Below are 13,724 nucleotides of genomic sequence, written 5' to 3'. Positions count from 1 at the left end.
TGGCTAAATGCACTATAATCTTTGGAGGATCAATGTACAAAAGTGTCGGGATAGTCAATATCCTAATCCATCATCAATATCCCACCTATGGCCTAAATTATATTGTTTATTATGTTGTATGTTATAGTGAAAGAATTTGAGACAAACTGGATTTCAACAGCAATAGCTTTTTTTCTTGCTAACAGAATTTAAAGTTTCTTTCCTGGACTAAATTCTGAAGTGATCAAATGATTTTGGGATGCATCATGTGCCCCCACCCCCACCCCTTTTTTTTTTTGTTAGTCATTCTGTGAATGAAGGCTATTTTCTTTTGCAGGTGACCTTTGCGGATGTGGCAGTATATTTCACTGAGGATGAATGGAAAATGTTGACAAAGAAGCAGAGACTTACGTACAATTATGTGATGATTGAGAATTACGAAAATGTGGCCTCTGTGGGTAAGGAAGCTGAATTCATTGCCCTTACTATGAAGACTGAGGGCCCTTTCATTCTACATTATCATGGCACTATGGTTCCACTTTAGAATTATAGAATCATAGAGCTGGAATAGAGTCATAGAATCTTAGAGTTGGAAGAGACCATAAGGGCCATCCACTCCAACCCCCTGCCATGTAGGAAATCTAAATCAAAGCATCCCCGACAGATGGCCATCCAGCCATTTTAGTTGCCCTCATTTGGACGTGTTCCAGTTTCTCAACATATGTTTTGAATTGTGGTGCCCAAAACTGGACACAGAATTCCAGGTGAGACCTGACCAAAGCAGAATAGAGTTACACTATTACTTTCCTTGATCTAGACACTATACTTCTATTGATGCAGCCTATAATCGCATTGGCCTTGTTAGCTGCCCCATCGCACTGTTAACTCATGTTCAACTTGTGGTCTACTGGGACTCCTAGATACCTTTCACAAGTAGTTTCATTCAGCCAGGTTTTCCCCATCCTATATCTGTGCATTTCATATTTCCGCCCTAAGTACAATAACTTACTTTTCTCCGTATTGAATTTCATTTTGTTAGCTTTGGCCCAGCTTTCTAGTCTATTCAAGTCATTTTGAATTATGATCCTGTCCTCTGAGGTATTAGCTAGGTATCCAGGCTAAACATTCCCAGCTCCCTAAACCACTCCTCATAGAGCTTGATGGTTTCCAGACCCTTCACCATTTTCATTGCTCTCCTTTGGATACACTCCAGCTTATCAACATCCGTTTTGAATTGTGGTGACCAGAAGTGGACACAGTATTCCAAGTGAGGGCCTGAAGAAAGCAGAATAGAGTTGCACTATTACTTCCCTTAATCAATAACATAGAATCTTAGAGTTGAAAGAAACTAGAAGAGCTATCCAGTCCAACCCACTTACATAACACTATACTCGTATTGATGTCGCCTAGGATCACATTGGTTTTTTTAGTTGCTGCATCACACTGTTGACCCATGTTTGAATTGTGGTCTACCAGGACTCCTACATCCCTTTCACACATAGTTTAAGTGTCATAGCAACTTTTTGTGAAATCTTGGAATTTGTAATTTAGAGAGACACTATTGCTCTCCACTATCTAAGGATTCTAAATACAGTGGTACCCCGGGATACGAATTGACCGCGTTACGAAATTTCCGGGGTACGAAAAAGTTAGATTTAAAAAAACTGTTCCGGGTAACGAAAGATTTTTCGGGTTACGAAATTAATTTCGGCGCGTTTCAGCACGAAATTCAAATCGGAAGCGCGGCTAGCGGCTTTCCAGTGGCTTTCCAGCGCCTTTTCGGGTTGCGAAATGTATCGGGTTACGAACGGCGCCGCGGAACGAATTAATTTCGTAACCCGAGGTAGCACTGTATCCTAATTTAAACTGTCAATTCTAGGATTTTATGGGAAGGAACCATGGAGAGAAATGCTTTTTGGCTCCAAATGCTCCTTAGCCTATCCCTGACTAAGTTTCCCCGCTTTTTTGGCCCCTATTCCCACCTTTTGAGACTCTGGACAGGCTTCTTGGGTAAAATGCCTCCCTTGGCCCTGCAGTGGCTCAGAGAACAGTGGCAAAATGGATACCACTTCCTCAAAGGAATGCTGTCGGATATTGAGGGGCAAAATATTATTTATCCCTCTCTCAAGGGAATACCATGTGGGGGTGCCCAGAGATCCCCTGGGGTCCAATATGACCACCTCCCCCCATCAACAACAGTAGTCCATCCCTGTCTTAGGAGTTTATCAGACAAGGGGAATTGGAAGTATATTCCGATGACAATCTGAACGCAATCATGTGGTTTCACGTTATTGCGTGATAGACTGCCACACGCAAATTCGGGCCATGGCATGCTATTTTTGGGCAATGGGGAGCCAGTTCGAACGCAATGCACATTCACATAATTGCACTAAACTAGCAACTTGATGTGAATGCGTTCTGGCCCTACTTTCTTTTCATTCGAAATTAAGAGAAATTCCCCATGTTCGATAAACTCCTTAGAGATGTCTTAAGGCTGTTTTATGGCTACTCTCTGGCACTTGACCCTCACCAAAATTGGAGTCCAGGTCCCAAACCCATTTGCTCTGCCTTTCCCAATGAATTATTTGTATATTGATTATACTGCCTTTCTCAACAAATGGGCCTTAAAGTGTCCCTTTTATGCATCACACACACTCTCTGTGGGTGTTTTTCTGTCTGTGATAGAGAGATGGAAGGAATGTGAAAAATAAAAAGGCAGGGAAGAGATGCTGAAGGTGAAATGCTGAAGCAGTGCAGATGGCAAGAGGGAAGGTTGGGGAGCAGAGGGAGAAAAGGAGGGGGATCAGGCATCTGGGAGCCAGGAGAAGAAGGCAGGAGCAAAGCCAGAATCACCTAGCTTTGTGTGGAGAGGAAGGGACCTCTGGGAAGGGCCAGGAGAGGGGCTTTGGGATTGGGAGGCAGCCACCAACCTGACAGATTTTAAGAACTGGATTGAGTGAACTGGTGAGAACATGGCTCAGGCCCTTGTTTTCAGGGATATTAAGGGGCTCCATATAGCAGTTATCAAGCAATGTCTATGAAGAGAGGAAAGGTGACACAAAAATTCCTTTTTCTCTAATGTTTTTCTCCAACCTGAGTTTGTTTAGCTCCATGGTTGATTCCAGAGGCCCTTTGTTATCCAAAATGCTGGAGTTTGGGAAGGGCACTTGCAAGTGTGATGCTTTTAGGGGAATTTGGTACTTAGCTGAAAAGAGAGATATAGTTTGGTTGGGGCAATAGTGACCTCGGGATTCAAGCCCAACTATACCAGGCCCAGAAGCACACAGAACTCCAAAGGCATTTGAAATAGGTTTTTTGTTTTATTCAGGGGAAAAGCAAAACACACAGACACATAAGGGTTCACACATGGACAACAACTAGATATCAGGTGGGAGTGGTCAAGAGATGTAAGACTTTCATAATGGTAATACTTTACCTAGGTGGATCTGGATTCCAATTGCTGAGGGTTCAAAATGGGAAGAGAAGTCAGGAGCTCTTGCAACAAGTGGGGTTGGCGAGTGCATTGAGGTGCTCAGCCATGTAAACCGACAGACTGTCTGTCTGTAATTGGACTGACATCAAAGAACAGCCATCCAGGACAGATATTTATACTGTAATTGTTGCTTGGGGGAAGAAACCGAGTGTTCAACAAGGATTAAATCGCTTCAGAATGTTTCCTGGGGGGAAGAATGGTCTGAAACCAAACTCAATGCAATGGGTGCTTGGTGCAAATATCACAAAGGATTAGCACACTGGCTCTCAGGTGCATCTTGGCTCTGAATTCCAGTCGCGTTGAAAAACCAATATACAGCACAATCTGAGGGTGATACTCCCAGATGCAGCACAATAATAACATAGCAGAGTACAGAAACAGATATCCAGATATAGATATTGGCAATGCACTGACCACTTTCCACAGTGAAAAATAAGTGACAGACACAGTTGATTTCATCAAAATCCTTGGAGGTTCTCTCTCTTGAGTTGCAAAATGATACAACTATTTGCAAGCTCTCCTCTCCGACTTCCATCAACTTCACCATCTCTTGTACACAGAACTCCAATCCAATCCACACCAATCTGCATGTGAGCTGCATACTATATTGGTTGTGAGTCATCTCCTGGTGCCAAACAGCATGAAATGACCTCTGCAGTTAGCTTCCATCATGCCTTGGGCTCTGACTCAGGACTCTATGGGAGTCTCACAGGATATGATTTCACCTGTCAATCAAAGTATTTTTGCACATGGTTAATGGAATATTTTTTTCAACAGTCCTTTGACTACCTGCTTCCACTGATTCCCTCAAGGCAGTCCCTATTCTTTGCTAGCTCCTATACGTAAGGATTCAATCATACCATGGATTTAGGGACATAAGTAGCAGGGTCATGCTTGGGTTACTCACATAAACTTTCTTACTTTAATCTCTAATAAGGACGGGTTAATGAGGGCAAATCATGGGGTAACACCCTCCTCTCTTAACTCTGATTTTCAGTCTCATCTGTCATTGTCTTTCTTTACAGAAAAACATTTGAGTCATGAGAGAGTCCACACAGGAAAGAAGTCACATAAATGCCAGCATTGTGGAAAATGTTTTCCTTACAAGTCAATGCTTGACATGCATCAGAGAGTCCACACAGGAGAGAAGCCACACAAATGCCAGCATTGTGGGAAATGTTTTTCATTGAAGTTAAACCTAGTGACACATCAGAGAGTCCACACAGGAGAGAAGCCATACAAATGCCAGCATTGTGTGAAATGTTTTTCTTCTAAGTCAGACCTAGTGAAACATCAGAGAGTCCACACAGGAGAGAAGCCATACAAATGCCAGCATTGTGGGAAATGTTTTTCTTCTAAGTCAGACCTAGTGAAACATCAGAGAGTCCACACAGGAGAGAAGCCATACAAATGCCAGCATTGTGTGAAATGTTTTTCTTCAAAGGCGCACCTAGAGACACATCAGAGAGTCCACACAGGAGAGAAGCCATACAAATGCCAGCATTGTGGGAAATGTTTTTCTGACAAGTCAGCCCAAGTGAAACATGAGAGAGGCCACACAGGAGAGAAGCTACAGAAATCCCAGTAATGAACTAACATTATATTTGTCAAGAAGGAGTACAAAGAATATATTTTTAATCCTGTCGTAATAAGAAAAGGCCCTTATGATTTTATTAGCTTTGTCTGTCCATATGTCTGTTGTTTAAAAGTCATATTTTATTAAGTTTAGGTTTTAATTGCTAATAGTATAGGTAATTGCTTTGGGTTGTATATTTGTCATGGATTGTGGTATAGGTTAGGTAGATGAGGGGTGGGATTTGTTGCAGCTGGATAGAATAGTTATGGGAATGATATCTTTTGCAAAGTGTGAGATGTTGTCTGAAGAAAATTTTGGGGTATTAACCGAAAGGGCAAGTTTCTGGGAATGGCCAAGGGGGCCTTGTTACCTGTGGGGCATAGACTGTGGGAATTGGGGGTGAGGCTAGGTTTGGAAGAGGGTGATGTTGAACGTTTGGGGTTTTAATGTATTGTTTGTATTGTAGTGGGCAGTTCTGGCTTAAACACTGGATTTCTGTGTGTTCTCAATAAAGTTCTTTGCTATTTCAACACATTGGACTCTTTGATGCACAGAAGTTCTGAATTTGCCCAAACTGACCCTTTTTTCTCTCCTCAGTCCTCAGCTCCATTCCCAGACCTTAGAACAGAAGGGGCACACACACACACATACGTGCACAGAAACACACAAACATACAGGATACACAGAGACAGCTATATTTCAAAACTAATGCCTTCCTTTCCTGGCTTTCCCTCCTGAGTCCAGCTCTGCCCCTTGGTCTCCATTGCGATCTCCTCAAAGGAAGAAATGAAGGAAGGAAGGGGAGGCTGCTGAACCCCCAGCCCATACCTTCCTTTCCTGCAAAGGCCTCCAGCAGAATAAGCAGCAGCATCTAGGCCCTGGCAATCCCTGCGAATGCTGAGGAGGGGCCTTTGGGGGCATCTATGTATGCACAGTCTCAGCCCCTGAAGCCATGGCTGCCCTCACAGTCTGTTCTTAGGGAGGGAGGGAAGTGGGGAGAGCCTTTGTTCATTCAGAGGAATGGTTGGAGGGTCTTCTGGGGGCCCCTTGGGGGGTTATAAGAAGGAAGGAAACCCCTCTTCTTCTCCCAAAGAAAGGCAGGGGGCCTGCCAGGTCTCCTCTCCCTCTTTCGTTCCCTGCCCCCTACTAGGAGGATTCCTTGGGTCCCAGGTACTTGGGGGTTATTATGAGAATAGACGCCATGGGGACCATTGGAGAGAGGCATGGCCATGGAGGGGAGGGGGTTTTGGACTTCATCTCCCAGAAGCCTCAGCCAATCACCGCACACATGCAAATTTTCTTCCTACCTCAGTAGTCTACAGTCAATCTGAATAGACTTCCAGAGCCCCACAAAGGCTCCTCCTTCCTCTTTGTCCCTCAGCCAATCACCATCCACATGCAAATTTCCTTCCTACCTCATAATGCCCTCCCTGACAGCTTGGCCAATGATCTGAGATTCTGGGAGCTGAAGTCCAAAACATCTGGAGGCTGGAGTTTGAGGACCCCTGATTTAAATGCTAAGACCTGACTTGGATGCCAGCATTATTGCAGAGGGTCCAGTGACTCTGTGAATAAGATCATACTGGATCACTTTGAATCTGTGAGTACTAAGGAGGTGGTCACGCTCCCTGGAAATGAGAAGAAGACAACTTTTCCTCTGGACCCTTGCCCTTCATGGCTGGTCCTCCAAGGAGGAGATGCACTTAGGACTCACCTGAGATATATCATAGATGCATCTCTTAGGGAGGGCTATTTTCCATCTTGCTTAAAAGAAGCGGTGGTACGGCTGTTTATGGAAAAGGCCCCCCTAGATCCCTTGGAGATGAACAATTACAGACCGGTCTTGCATCTTCTATTTGTAAACTACATGATTGAGAGGGCAGTTGCTCTTTAACTCCTAGCGGTCTTGGATGAAATGGATTATATGGACCAATTTCAAACTGGCTTCAGGGTGGGATACGGAGTCGAAACTGTTATGGCCGCCTTAGTAGATGATCTTTCCTTGAGCATCGACATGTGAAGTGTGACCCTGTTGATGCTTTGGGATCTCACAGAGGCCTTCGATACCATTGACCATGGCATCCTTATGGAAAGCCTGAGGGAATTGGGGATCAAGGGCAATGCGTTGCAGTGGTTCTGGTCCTATCTCTCAGGCAGATTCCAGATGGAGATGCTTGGGGACAGTTGCTCCTCTAAAAGGGAGCATAAATCTGGTGTTCCTCGGGGCGTCCTCCTGTCACTAATGCTGTTTTTTCTTAAACCTTAAAAACCAATTTCAAATATTCAAGGTCAGATGGGATGTAAAAGGGCAACATTACATAAAAACAGGGATGGACTCAGAAGACAGAGATACCTTCTTTGCACCAGTTCAATCGTCGAAAGGGAATCCTATTACAAAGGAAGGCCACTTCTGCTACAATGTGGTTGAGATCACATATAAGTGGGACCATCGTTCTTCAAAAGGCAGAGGAAGATTCCCCCCCGCAACCTTCTACATTGATCAGTGAGCTTTCCCATAAACTAAAAATCCCAAAATCGAGACCACCAATCAGTCATATTGACCTTTCCAGTTTTCCCAGCCCTGGCAATTTCAGTCCTGGCCAATGCCAACAAAAATGCAATAATGTCTTTATTGTGCAATGTCTTGTTTTCATAAATATACACTGAAAGCAATAAATGTTCTGGAGAAGGGACAATCTTTTGATCACTCATTTCTGAAACTAAGTTAACTACTGAGTGCCAAAATGCAAATACACTTGGACAACCGTACCACATGCGCAGGAAGGTACCTCTAGTATTACATCCTCTCAAACAGCTTGAGGTGGAGTTCTTAGTAATGTGTGCAAGTTGTATGGTGTGAGGTACCATCTATGCACAACTTTAAGAATGCTTTCTTTCAATGCTGTTTAACATCTACATGAAACCGCTGCGAGAGATCATCCAGAGGCATGGGGCGGGGTGCTATCTGTATCCTCATGACACCAAGATATATCTCAGCGTCAACTAAGGAAGGCATCTCCCCTCTGAATGAATGTCTTGGGGCAGTAATGGGCTGGATGAGGAAAAAGAGACTGAAACTGAATCCAGGTAAAATGGAGGTGCTGATTGTTGGAGGTCCTAGTCCAGGTATGGAGGTTTGCCAACTGGTCCTGGAAGCGGTTGCACTTCCCCTAAAGGACTATGTTTTTAGTTTGGGGGTGCTCCTGAATCTGTCGCTCCAGATGTCAGCTCAGATAGATGTTATCAGCTTTGGTTGATATGCCAACTGTGCCTCTTTCTGGAACCTGAGGACATGGAAACTATGATGCATGCGCTGGTAACCTCATGTCTTGACTTCCGCAACGACTCTACATAGGGCTACCCTTGCACTTAGTCCGGAAATGTCAACCAATCCAAAATATGGCAGCAAGAGTGGTCATTGGAATATCTAGAGGTGTCCATATCACACCTATAATGGCTGCTCATTAATTCCCTGGGACAGTACAAGGTCTTGGTTATAACCTTTAAAGCCCTCCATGCCTTGGGTCCATCTTACTTACGGGATCGCCTTCTCCCATACAATCTGCCCCACACTTAGAGGTCCTCTAGTAAAAACTTACTGCAGCCAGCAATAACAAGGCTCTCTGCAGTTACACAAAGGAACTTCTCCCAAGTTATGGAACAGCCTCCAGAAGAGATCCGATATATCACCAGTCTTTAAGGCTTTAAAAAGTTCATCAAGACATATCTCTTTCCAGATTAGCATTCCAGCAATCTCTTATTAATTGAATTGTTCAGCAACTGCTCTAACTGCTTCTGCCCTATTTTTAATAATTGTTTTCATAATTGTTTAAGAATTTAATTGTATTTTATTGTGGATGGGAGGAATTGGGAGGGTTTGGGACCCAACAATGACAAGTTGTTATTGTGTTTTACCAGTGCTTTTACTGTTAGCCGCTTTGATCTGTTTTTAGAAGCCTTTAGAAGCCTTTGAGGCACCCTGGTCACGTGTGAGGGTTGCATGGTAGGCGGAGTGCCCACACAGATGGCAACCCTTGCAAGTGATGAGGGTGCCACAACTGCAGCGCACCCACCAGACACGGCGCATAACGGTGATGTTGCAGATGTGCCACCTCCAAATGGGGCGGTGCAACTGCAACGTACCTGTGCCATCATTGGCTCTTTGGTAGAAGTGCACCTCAAAAAGGAGCCGCTTCTGTGCGCTCCATTTTTGCTCTGCAACAGTGCTGCTCAATTTGGTTGTTGCGGCACTTTTGCAGAGGAAAGAGTGGCGCCAAGTCGTTTTGAATTTATGGTGACCCTAAGGCAGACCTATCACAGGGTTTCCTTGGCAAATGTCTTCAGAATAGTTTTCCCATTGCCTTTCCCTGAGGCTGAGAGAGTGTGACTTGCCCAAAGTCCCCCAATGGGCTTCCATGGCAGAGCTGGGATTCCAAATCTGAATTACAGAGTCATCGTCCAGCTATGCTCAAACCACTATGCCACACTGGCTCCTATATTATGGACACCATTTCACTGGGCCATTTCATTTCATGGACTTGACCCAGCTTTCTCATCCAGGGATGTCATTTTGCAAGCCCCCTTCTCCTCCATTTCCAGGCCCAGCTCCTTCTGAATACCCTCCAACTCTCCCAGTTTGGCAGGGACCCCCCTGCCCGGTTCATTCTTTACCCTCCCACTTTTTCAGCTGCTCTTCAAAGGCCACAGTTTCCTCCTCCTGCTGCCATTTCTCCCCTTCTTTTGAGCTCACTGCCATTGCTGCAAACTGAGTCCAAAGGGCGAAAGGAGTCTGCCCTCCATGAAGACAGCCAGGGAGAAAGGAGAAGAGGGCCCCTTCCCAGATAGGGTTGCCATAACCCGGCGGCCCCCATGCCATTCACGGTTTCGGGGGGCCCCTCCCGGTCCCGGTCCAGTTTGGGCCCCCACCCGTGCCTTGTTCCCAGTTTGGGGGCCCGCTCCGGCCATTGCCGCTGCCGCTCATGCGGCTGCTGTGGCGCCAACCCACCTCCTCCTCCGGCTCCGCCTTCCTCCTCTTCCTCAGCGGCAGAAGCGCCGCCGCCATGGTGCCCCCACTGGGAGGGCGCAGGAGGAAGGGAAGCATGGCAGGTGCGCACGCGTGGAGGGAATCGGGGCAGGCGCACGCGTGAGGAGGAAAGCGGGGCAGGCGCACGCGCACGGTGAGAAGTGGGGCAGGCACTTCCCTCCGCCCGCGCGCACGCGCCTGCCCCAATTCTCTCCGTGCGTGCGCGCCTGCCCTCCTTTCCTCTGCGCGCGCGCCTGCCCTCCTTTCCTCTGCGCGCGCGCGCCTGCTCTCCTTTCCTCCCCGTGCCCGCGCCTGCCCCAATTCCCTCCGTGCGCACGTGCCTGCCCTGCTTCCCTTCCTCCCGCGCCAGCAATCATGAGGATGAGGAGGAGGAGGGGGAGAGGAGGAGGAGGAGGAGGAGGACGAAGGAGCCGGAAGAAGGGTGCCTGAAGGCCAGGGCAGAATTGGGCCAGAGGAGGAGGAGGAGGAGGAGGAGGAGGAAAGCTGAGTCTCTGGCCATTAGGTCTGCCTTTGTATTTTGGGGTTTTTTAATTATATTTAAAAATATGAAATACTTATTTTATTTAATTTTTTATTTTTTATTATTGCTTTTTATTTTTTATTTTATTAATTTTTATTATTGCTTGTTTTTGTTTTATTTTATTAATTTTTATTATTGCTTGTTTTTATTTTATTTTATTAATTTTATTATTGCTTGTTTTTATTTTATTTTATTAATTTTATTATTGCTTGTTTTTATTTTATTTTATTAATTTTTATTATTGCTTGTTTTTGTTTTATTACATTAATTTTTATTATTGCTTGTTTTTGTTTTATTACATTAATTTTTATTATTGCTTGTTTTTTATTTTATTACATTAATTTTTATTATCAAATATATACACCTCTGCCTTGTTTTTTATTTATTTTTTCATTATTTTTTATTATTAAATATATGCAAGTTCATTTTTTGTGTATTTATGGTGCTTTGAATGCTAACAAGTCTGCCTTTCTTGGCCAATTATAGTGGTGATGATGATGATGATGATGATGATGATGATGATGATATTGATATCAACAAGCCTATGAGGCACGACCAATGTAACTTGCTTTGATTTTTACAAACTCATGCGCAGTGAAGAAAAACCACAGTCCCTTGCCCAAGTACACACTTCTGAGAAGTAAAGTTGAACCCGAGGGCAAGTACAGTTCTTCCATCTGTCTAAGAATAATGCCAAAATGTCCTCCATTTTGATCATGCCTAAAAACATGCATTTATATTAACATTTAAAAAAAAAACTCAATTTTTGGCACGTCCTCCATTTTTATAAAAACGTGTCCTACATTTGAAAATGTTGCCCTACATTTGTCCTACATTTGTCCCGGTTTGGAGGTCCTCACTTATGGCAACCCTATTCCCAGAGGCTCAGGCAAAAGCAAAAGGCTGTATCCTCTCCTAGTTTGCTTCTCCTTCCTGAGAAACAACCTTGTAATCTTGATCATACTCTGAGGTTCCATGGTTTCTCTGGGATTTCCCCCCCTCAAAAAAAAATCTCATGGCCCCACAGAGTCTCCCAAGAAAGGAGAGGACTAGACACACAAAGAGACACACTTCCTTCCTTTTGGCCCAAGGAGCCTGGCCTCCTTCTCTTTCTGGAGCCTCAGGAGAGAAAGCGATACCTCTGTTCAACTGGGGCCTCAGAGAAGGTTCTGGAACATTCTCCATAGTCACAAACATCACAAAATGGCCCCCAGAACACAAAATGGCCACTGGAACACAAAAAGGCTGCCTCTGCCTGAGCGCTTGGCAGTTGGCAGTTTAAGGCCTTCAGAGGAGAGAGAGAGACTGAGGGAAGAGTGGAAGGGGGTCCTGGAGGGAGGGGGCCTTGGGAGATATTGTCAGAACCTGTTATTGAGATCAGTTATAATGCTGTATATATTCAGTTCCTATATAATCACTTCATGTATGTCTTGAGATATCTGATCTTTATTGTTCTGTTAGCTAAGATGTTGGGGGGGGGTGGAGAGTACAGTGGAACCTCGGGATACGAAATACCCGGGTTACGAATTTTTCGGGACCCGAAAAAATCCAATTGGAAATAATTGTTCCGGGTTACGAACGTTTTTTCGGGTCCCGAAAAAACTTTTGGTGCTTTTTGCCGCGATTTTACACCAAATCGCGGCTTTTCCCCATTAGCGGCTATGGGGATTCGGCTTGCGAAAGCCGTTCGGGTTACGAAAGCGGCCGCGGAACGAATTATTTTCGTAACCCGAGGCTCCACTGTATATGGGAAGAATATTAAAGTTGGTGTTAGTTTCTAAGTGGGGCTCCATTAACTGCTTTGGAGTGTTGTCTTAGACAACTAGCTGGCAATGTTGCAAATGTCTTGAGTGAGGCTGGGTTGTGATGGGGACCTGGCTAAGTGTTTCTGGGGTGGGGAACTAGCAGGGTGAGAAAGGAGGGGCGTTTTTGTATGTACAACGCTGTGTAAATTTACAGCGCCTTATAAATAAAGGTTAATAATAATAATAATTTTTAAAGTGTACATTTTCCTCTGAAGCCTCAGACTCTGCAAAGAAGTGTTACAGATCACTACTGCAATGCTCTTACAATAGACCTTCTACTTTTGGTATACGTTTGGATGTGGACCATTGATCAGAGGATTCCAACCCTCACAGATATAGAGCCTTCCTGAGATATTTGGTGTTCGCTTCCTAACAAAGGGGTTTTTGGCCTCATAAAGGATTTGGGTCAAAAGAGGAGGGGTCTCTAATAGGAGGGCCACTGAGACGACGATTGTCCCCCAAACTACGCCAAAAGTAGCTCCTTTGGGAGGTTTTAAAATCAAGTGAATGTACATGAACTGAAAAGATATAACCTTATAACTGATCTTAATAACAGGTTCTGACACCTAGTGAGACATCAGAGAGTAGTAGTAGCCTTTTCTCTTGCCAATGGGATTTACAGTGTATTCCTGGACTGGATCTCCCATCATCCACATGGCCAGAAAGAGGAGGGGTCCTGCCCTGCATAAGGCTGCCATTTCATGGGTCTTAGGCTTTGGGAATGTGTGCCTTTGGCCAGTGTCCGTGTGGCTGGGGCTCCAGGGCCCCTCAGTCCCTCCTGCCTTCTTCCATATTAACTGCAGGAGGAGCCTGTGAGGGTGGGGCAGGGGGCGGGGTCTTCCAGCTCCTTTGCCCTCATTGGCCAGACTGAAGAAGGGGAGGAGCTTCTGCCTCTCTATTTAGCTCTGTGCGCGGAAGAGAGAGCGAGGAGCAGAGAGTGAGAAAGGGACAGAGAGAGATAAGGAGGAAGGAAAGAGAAAAAAGACAAGGAGGGAGGGAGGGAGGGAGGGAGGGAGGGAAGGAAGGAAGGAAGGAAGGAAGGAAGGAAGGAAGGAGAGGAGAAGAGAAGAGAAGAGAAGAGAAGAGAAGAGAAGAGAAGAGAAGAGAAGGACAAGGCCTGGAAGAGGTAGGCTTCACTGCTGAGGCAGAGGAGGCCATTTTGTGTTCTGGTGGCCATTTTGTGCTGCTTGTGACTGTGGGGAATAATGTTCCAGAACCTTCTCTGAGCCTCAGTTGAACAGAGGCCTCTCTTTCTCTCCTGAGGCTCCAGAGTCAGAAGGAGGCCAGGCTCCTTGGGCCAAAAGGAA

General features: G+C 45.2%; 1 protein-coding gene across 1 annotated transcript; it reads left to right on the top strand.

The window, feature by feature from the left end:
• Nucleotides 1–356: 356 nt before the first annotated feature.
• Nucleotides 357–5,127, top strand: LOC149282439 (uncharacterized). Its single transcript, XM_089498187.1, has 2 exons — nucleotides 357–437; nucleotides 4,498–5,127. Exons 1-2 carry the CDS (start codon nucleotides 365–367, stop codon nucleotides 5,058–5,060), a joined length of 636 nt encoding a protein of 211 aa, XP_089354313.1. The 5' UTR covers nucleotides 357–364; the 3' UTR covers nucleotides 5,061–5,127.
• The last annotated feature ends 8,597 nt before the right edge of the window (nucleotides 5,128–13,724 follow it).

This window comes from Sceloporus occidentalis, unplaced genomic scaffold (genome assembly GCF_023333645.1).
Source record: "Sceloporus occidentalis isolate IW3139 unplaced genomic scaffold, rSceOcc1.0.p SCAF_114, whole genome shotgun sequence".
In the NCBI taxonomy this organism is placed as follows: Eukaryota; Metazoa; Chordata; class Lepidosauria; order Squamata; family Phrynosomatidae; genus Sceloporus; species Sceloporus occidentalis.
This window is presented reverse-complemented; position numbering and strand designations above follow the sequence as displayed.

Excerpts from the sequence above, each read along its gene's own strand:
- LOC149282439 (XM_089498187.1), top strand. The coding sequence starts at position 365 with ATGTTGACAAAGAAGCAGAGACTTACGTACAATTATGTGATGATTGAG. Across the intron at positions 438-4,497 it reads CGAAAATGTGGCCTCTGTGG|AAAAACATTTGAGTCATGAG; the intron begins GTAAGGAAGCTG and ends CTTTCTTTACAG.